Below are 7,571 nucleotides of genomic sequence, written 5' to 3' on the forward strand. Positions count from 1 at the left end.
TCTCCTAACTCAATATCCGTTCGGTTATATCTCAGGCATTATATTCATCATGACTGAGATATAATGGTTCTTAATCATTTTATTATTTAAATAAATGAAGACATTATTTTACCTTCGCAGCTTTAAGTCTGATGATTAGTCAAACAAATGAACAATCACTGAAATATGTAAACGAAAATTATCATCAGCACATCATTTTTTGAACCAATTTGATTGGGCTGTGGACTCACTGGTCGGCTACATTTATTATCTCTCAAGCTTTTTCCTTTTACTCTATACTTCAAATTCAAGGAAACATTTCTGCAACTAATGGAGATGACAAAAGCCCTTTCTCAAAAAAAAAAAAAAACTAATAGAGATGACGTATAGATGAAACCAAGTTTAAGTTAATGTCTGATTTAAAACCATTAGCTTAAACTTATAGCAAAAGATTAAAAAAAAAAAAGAGAATTTGCTTAAATCATACGCACAATCTAACCTATACTAAAAGGAGGATATATTGATCAGAGAGGACGTCCACGTCGGACAATAAAATCTACCAATCAGGAATCATTTTCATGCCATGTCACTTAATTACTGTGTCCAATTGAACTGGACGAAAATACGTGGAATTACCGACTCTTCACCTTCATCGTCTCCACAATTGTTATCATTCTGCCGTCTGTAGTTAACTCCACCCCCACCTTTTTACATTTAATTCCCTTTATTAATCTTTGCAACGCCAAAAAGACGTTCACAATCCGACTCCACTCCTTTCTCTCTTTAAATAAACTTTTTCGCCCAAACATAGCTTCAACCACACCAAACAATGGCTATGAAATCTGAGAACCCCGACGGCAAGGCTCCGCTGAACTAACAAAATAAGATGACATCCCCTGAAATTGCAACCACCTACTATCAGGGCCAAATCTATAGCAGCAAGGATGCTATCGGAGCTGTGATTAAAGATCTGGGATTGAATGGTAAGCTTAAATCAGAGATTAGGGTTCCAAATCCATGTTGGTTAAGTGACTTGAGGTTCAATGTTTTGGACTCTGCTGACCGAAGTTTCTTCTGGTACTATTCTCGGGAAAACCACATCTATGACTGCTAATGTTCTTGCAAGGACTCAGTTTGCAGTTCTTATTATCGACGTGAGGTGAAAGTTTTTTTTTTAATCTCAAGTTGCAATCGACTAAGCTGTTGTTAGTGCTTTATTCATATTCTTGTGTTCATGTTTTTTTGTAGGGCGGGTTTGCATCCTTTGGATTTGGAAGTTGGTAAATGGCTAAGCAAGCATGCGCCACAAATTAAGCCTATAGTAGTGATGAACAAATCGGAGTCTATTGGTGAATCTCTTGCTGAAGTTGCTTCTGAGGCTCTTGCGCTTGGATTCGGTGAGCCTACTGCTAACTCGGCTGAGACAGGACTTGGGATGACAGCACTTTATGAAGTTCTCCATCCTTTACTAGAGGATTACATGGTCCAAACCTTAAATGGAAATAAAACTGTGTCAAGAATCACTTGACTAGAAGAAGCTGCTTCTTTGTTTTCTCTCTTTAGTGATGAACCTCATAGTTGTATATTCAGATAGATGTACTCAAGATGATGTTCCAAGTGATGAGAACCTCTCTGAAGAAGACGAGTCCAAGTTGCCATTGCAGTTAGCTATTGTGGGTAGGCCTAACGTTGGGAAATCAACATTGCTAAATGCATTGTTGGAAGAAGAGCGTGTGTTGGTGGGTCCAGAAGCTGGTCTCACAAGAGATGCTGTGAGAGTTCAGTACGAGTTTCAGGGCAGGACCGTCTATATGGTACGTTTACAGATTCTCATTAGCTGGACATGCCTCACTAATTCACTTCGTTTGATGTTTATGTTGGATGTTTGTTAAGGTTGACACTGATGGTTGGTTAGAGAGAACAGAGCGAGACAAAGGACCAGCGTCTTTAAGTATCATGCAGTCAAAAAAGAGTCTGATGCGTGCATATATTGTCGCTTTAGTTCTCAATGCTGAAGAGGTTCTGTCATATTCAAACATAGTTGCCTTCTTTCTGTTGCAAAACTAAAGCGATGACATGTTTTTTTGTTCCAGATCATAAAATCTCAACGCAGTATGACACATTCAGAAGTAGTTATAGCTAGACGGGCTGTAGAAGAAGGACGTGGTTTAGTCGTTATCGTTAACAAAATGGATTGTCTAAGAGGGAAACAAAACTCTGAGATGTACAAGAAAATCAAAGAAGCTGTTCCCATTGAAGTTCAGGCAGTTATTCCACAGGTTATCTGATCTGTCATTACTCCTTAGTAATAATTGAAAGAAAGAAACCGATCTTTTGTGAACTCTTGAGGTTCTTGAGCGATGAGAAACATAATGTTTTGGTTACAGATTACAGGAATCCCTGTTGTGTTCACCTCTGCATTAGAGGGAAGAGGACGTTTACAAGTAATGAACGTTTACAAGTAATGAACGAAGTCATTGGCACATACACGAGATGGTGCTCTAGACTTTCACTGGTCGCCTCAACCGCTGGTTAATTAAGGATGATGGAATCACAAAGATATTATATCAATCATTAATATCCTGTTAAATAATTGTAACTTACATATCCCATAGAAATTCATAGTCTATTAACATTAAAAATGAAAAACTCGAGTTTGAACTAATATGTGAAATCATATTTACCTTCCCCAATACTAAGGTTGGGTACTTTATCCGATATCCAAAACCGCATTCGAATTCGATCCAAAAACTCGAACCGGAATCCAAATTGAAGTAATAAAATACCCGAGTGGATATTGAGTTAGGAGAGATTAGATACCTAAACCCAAACAGATAATATCCGAACCCGAATGGATATCCAAAGATTATCAAAGATATGTATACTTGATCTTATATTTTTAGTTTATTTCTTTTATTTTATTCAAAATAATTATATTAATGCTACATATAAGTTTATATCAGATAATATATATAATTATGGATTGTTATTCACTTAAAAAACATGTCAAGCTTTGTTTTGTGCATTAACAAAAATTGTATCCAAAATTTTAATTATAATAAACAAATTAGTGTCTTTTTAAAAGAAAATTATCTTCAAAATTATTAATCAGTTATTCTATTAAACTTTTAGAAAACTCAGTTTAGTTAAAGGTATATTTTTAAATACTAAAAACCTTGAGCAATGAATATTTTCTTTTAAAAAATCTAAATATCCAAACCCGATCCAAAATAACAGAATCCGAACTAAAAAACCCAAACCAGATCCGAAGATTAAAAATAACCGAACGGATTTTATATTTCTATACCGAAATACTCAAAAATTCAAAATATCTGATCCGAACCCGAACGGATAGCCAAACATCCACCCTTACCCAATACCGTTAGATGAATATATAAAAATATACAACAAAGAAAAATTAACTAATCTTAAATACTCAAAGTGTTAAAGACAACAAATTAACAAACACACGTATTTTCAGATTAAGAAAACAAACTTAAATTAAAAGAAAATAAAGTACAAAAAATTTTAAAATAAAATTTATCACTTCAATGTAACTAAAAACAATTTTCAATTACTTAATAATCAATTCAACTAATAAAATTCAAAAACTAAACATTATTCATATTAGTTTATTAGTGAACTATTTCTAAATTATAAAAATTAAAACATTTTTGATAAAGAAAACGTAACGAGGAAATAAAACCGTCTTCCTCTCCCCAACAGTCCATTTCATGTTCTGTAGCCTTCATACTAGAGTTTTAGGAAAATGAACAAATAAATAATTACAAGATGATAATCCATGCTTTGTGCGGAATAATGTTTTTTTTTAAATATGTTGTATTTAAATATTATAAACAATTCATATTTTGTTATCAATCACTTTTTTTACGATTGATTAGGGATAGCATTCGAGTATCATTTGGTTCGGTTAGGTACTGTTCGTATCTTTGCGGGTTTAGTTCAAATTTTTGCATGTTCGGTTTAGGTTTAGGTTAGAATAACTCATTTATTTTTATTTTTAAAGTAAAGTTCATATATACTTTAAATTTATAAAAATCTAAAAATAAAAATAATGTATAGCATATAAATTTGAATAATGTATGTTAAAATATTTAGACTTGACATTAAAATTAGTTTAGCTTAAATATTTGTATAGAAAATCAAGTGATATTTTCAGTATTTTTGGTATTTTGAGTAACGTTTATCTATTTTAAACATATAGTTTTCACTATTTTTATATTTTTAAGTATTTTGCACAATTTTAAAACATCTTATGTATTTTGTATATTCTTTTAGATATTAAAATTGTAAATAATTTAATATATTTAAGTATATAAATTTGGTTCAAATAAACTCTGATACCTCAAATATTTCGATTCGGATCGGGTTTAGATACCAGAATTTTCGGATTGGATTTGGTTCGGTTATTTGGATTCGGAATTTTACGCAACCTTATACTTTTTATTGTAACATAATTTTAAACGAAACCGATGATGGTTCATATTTATTTTGAGTATGCAACAATTTTTAAAACAAAACATTTTCTACTCTGTATGTGGTCTATTTAGTTAATCATTCAAGACCCATTAAAAAAACGATGAGCTGAACTAAAAAAATGTTACCAATAATCATAAATTTTATGTGAGACTTTTAACTATTTTTAATAATTTATAGTCGTTTTAGAAAATTTGAAATATAACATATAAGAAAAAATATAATTTTTAATTATATATTTAATGTAATATATAATTTTTTTATTGCATATATAATATATATAATTATATAAATAAAACAAAATAAATAGAGGATAAAAAATTGCTATTAAATATTTATTATTTATAATCATTAATTATGATATATATGTTAATCATATTAGGTAATTTTGTAGTTTTTGTTTAAAGAAAGAATTGTATTCTACTAATTCATTTAATAGTTAGTTTAAAAAAACATAATATATGTGTAGATAGATCAACCTGTTTTTTTTAACAATTCTGAAAATAATTTTCATATATGACACATGGTCACCAAAAAATGTTGTAATACTCCATAATTAATATATTGGAAATTATATTACATTTAAATACTCAAACAAAAAAATACATCAAAATTTATTTAAAATATGCAAGAAAAAAGTCTCTAGTGTATATAACCATTGCTTTTAACTTGCATGATTGCATCCGAATTTAATTTTATTAAGCCAATGAATGCACAAATAGAACGAGTGATATTCAAATGTTTATTTTTACTTGGTTTCTGTGTCATACACATTATTATAATCCTAAACCATCCCGGTTCTTAACATCCAATACAATGGTTATCTCCCCCCGGTTATTGAAACTAAAAGAGCTTCACTTGCCAGTGTAACGAGGCTTACGTTTCTCAGCAAACGCAGCTAATCCTTCCAGACGATCTTCAGTGTTTAGAAGCTTCTGATAACACATCTCCTCTAGCTCTAATCCTGAAGCCATATTCGTCTCTATTCCTTCATCAATCGCTTTCTTCGCCATCTTTATCGCCATTGGACCTTTATTATTTATCTGCTGAGCCACTTCCATTGCTTTCTTATGAGCCTCACCCGCCGCAACACAGAAGTTAACTAGCCCTACACGACAACAACAACAAAAAAGAGAGTATTAAGAATCATCCTCTATTTGGTGGATGTATATGTCATAAAAAACAAGTTCACAATTCAACTTTAATAGTCACAGACCTTTCTTTGCAGCTTCTCTTGCATCAATCTTTCGACCTGTGAATATAAGTTCCTTTGAAACTGATCTTCCAACCAGCCTTGAGAGTCTCTGTGTCCCACCAGCACTGAATAGAAGCCGAGAGAAAGAAGAAATCATCAGAAGATTGATAAAATGGGGAGTCATGGATGGAGCTTATAGTATATGTACCCAGGGATTACAGCGAGTCCTGTTTCAGGCAAACCAAATACTGCATTTTCGCCTGAAATATTCAGAACATTAACAAGAATTGGAGAATATAGCAGAAAGACTCTAAATAAGAAAAATGATGACATGTGAAAATAGAATACCACAGATTCGAAGATCACAGGATAAAGCCATTTCGAGTCCACCTCCTAGTGCCACACCTTCTATTGCAGCAATAGTTGGGATACTCAATGCCTAGAATACACAAGCCACTATAGCATGAGGAGAGCCAAATCCTAGAGCATTTACAGAGAAGTAAAGTAGCACATGAAGCTAATAGTTTCATCTCACTAGAACCATTTATACATTCCTCTTCTCTTTTATAAGTTTGAAGACTAATAAATTTTCCATATCTTGATAAAGTAAAAGTAAGTTTACAAATGTAGTCGATTTGAAAAAGAATTTGTTGAATAGGGATTAATACCTCTATGAAGGAGAACATGTAGCGCAAGGAGTTGACATATGTGTGAACCTCAGATGGACTCATAGTTCTACGTTCCTGACATGAAAAATAAATAAGAAAAAAACATACAAATTTTTTCAAGCATGCGTAACCAACCCAACCCTATTGAATACGAACGTTCCAGACGGAAATGAGAGAGAGTGGGGCAAAACTACCTTGAGATCTGCACCTGCACAGAAAACTCCTGGAACCAGACTTGTGATCATCACAACTCTAGCGGAACTATCATGATGTATGGTCTCAAATGTGGTCTGGAGACCTTTCAGCATCTCTTTATTAATGGAATTTTTGGCCACAGACCTGTCTAGATTGACCTCGACAATCCCTGTAAATCACTCACAAACTCACATAAAGCACTGCATTTGCCATCTTTCCTTTAGGATATTTTTGTGCAAACACAAAAAGGTCACCAGACCAGACATTAATCCGACAGTAACAATGCTCAGACATCCAAAAACACAAATAAGAAACAAAACGTGACTCAGATTTTCAGGACAATATCAAATTCAGACAAGATTCATTGGTGACTAAAAGGTTTAACTAGAGAAGCAAATAACACATCCAACGGTATTAACTAACCCTAACAATAGAACCCAATAAACACACACCTATTCGATAAGGGAAATTTTACCAGAATCGGAACCAGAGAGACGGTTAAGCTTGACAGATTCAGGCGGGGCGGTTTCAATGATGAGAGTCCGGCAGGTCTGAAGCATGCAACTTCGGCTAAGGGATCGTTTTCCGGCTAACTGGAGCAAACTATCACGGCGGAGATACTTGACAAAGCTCATCTTCACCGTCTCTTACTCCAAAGTTTTGATTTTGTAGAAATCTTTTTTCCTGGTAAATTGAAAATGACAGACTTTACATTCCTGGTTCTGTCAGTCCGTAGTGGTCAATGCTTATCCAACCAAACAAACATGTACTTCGATCTGATTCTCAATCTTTCTTTTTGGGTTTCCGGTTCTCTTTATATTGTGTAATCTAACTAAAATTGAATCCGGTCTGATCCGGTTTGTGTTATCTACCAAGTTTTTGTTATTACCAGGTAAGAACATATAAAGAGAGGGAAACAATCTCATGTATATTAATCATTGAGCATTACAACATGTTTTTGTAATCACGTGTCATGAGTATGACTCTTGGAATTCTTAGAAAATAAGTTAGTTCATGTAAACATATATTATGTTTTT

General features: G+C 32.9%; 2 protein-coding genes across 2 annotated transcripts; one reads left to right on the plus strand and one right to left on the minus strand.

Annotated features, from left to right (window-relative positions):
• The first annotated feature begins 1,186 nt into the window (after window positions 1-1,186).
• Window positions 1,187-5,058, plus strand: LOC125591624 (GTPase Der-like). Its single transcript, XM_048766131.1, has 2 exons — window positions 1,187-1,793; window positions 1,873-5,058. The coding sequence occupies exons 1-2, from the start codon at window positions 1,545-1,547 to the stop codon at window positions 2,044-2,046; spliced, it is 423 nt and encodes a 140-aa protein (XP_048622088.1). The 5' UTR covers window positions 1,187-1,544; the 3' UTR covers window positions 2,047-5,058.
• Window positions 5,059-5,187: 129 nt separating this feature from the next.
• Window positions 5,188-7,319, minus strand: LOC125575133 (probable enoyl-CoA hydratase 2, mitochondrial). The gene is made up of 7 exons (XM_048766130.1): window positions 7,010-7,319; window positions 6,534-6,703; window positions 6,340-6,414; window positions 6,020-6,110; window positions 5,880-5,931; window positions 5,693-5,796; window positions 5,188-5,584 (listed from the first exon to the last, which is right to left on the minus strand). The coding sequence occupies exons 1-7, from the start codon at window positions 7,167-7,169 to the stop codon at window positions 5,331-5,333; spliced, it is 906 nt and encodes a 301-aa protein (XP_048622087.1). The 5' UTR covers window positions 7,170-7,319; the 3' UTR covers window positions 5,188-5,330.
• Between the last annotated feature and the right edge of the window lie 252 nt (window positions 7,320-7,571).

The sequence above is a fragment of the Brassica napus genome, chromosome C8 (assembly GCF_020379485.1).
Source record: "Brassica napus cultivar Da-Ae chromosome C8, Da-Ae, whole genome shotgun sequence".
In the NCBI taxonomy this organism is placed as follows: domain Eukaryota; kingdom Viridiplantae; phylum Streptophyta; class Magnoliopsida; order Brassicales; family Brassicaceae; genus Brassica; species Brassica napus.

Coding starts and splice junctions, on each gene's coding strand:
- LOC125575133 (XM_048766130.1), bottom strand. CDS start 7,169: ATGAGCTTTGTCAAGTATCTCCGCCGTGATAGTTTGCTCCAGTTAGCC. Junction 6,415..6,533: donor GTGCAGGTGCAGATCTCAAG/GTAGTTTTGCCC, acceptor TTTTCATGTCAG/GAACGTAGAACTATGAGTCC. Junction 5,585..5,692: donor AAGAGAAGCTGCAAAGAAAG/GTCTGTGACTAT, acceptor GTTGTCGTGTAG/GGCTAGTTAACTTCTGTGTT.
- LOC125591624 (XM_048766131.1), top strand. CDS start 1,545: ATGAACCTCATAGTTGTATATTCAGATAGATGTACTCAAGATGATGTT. Junction 1,794..1,872: donor AGGGCAGGACCGTCTATATG/GTACGTTTACAG, acceptor ATGTTTGTTAAG/GTTGACACTGATGGTTGGTT.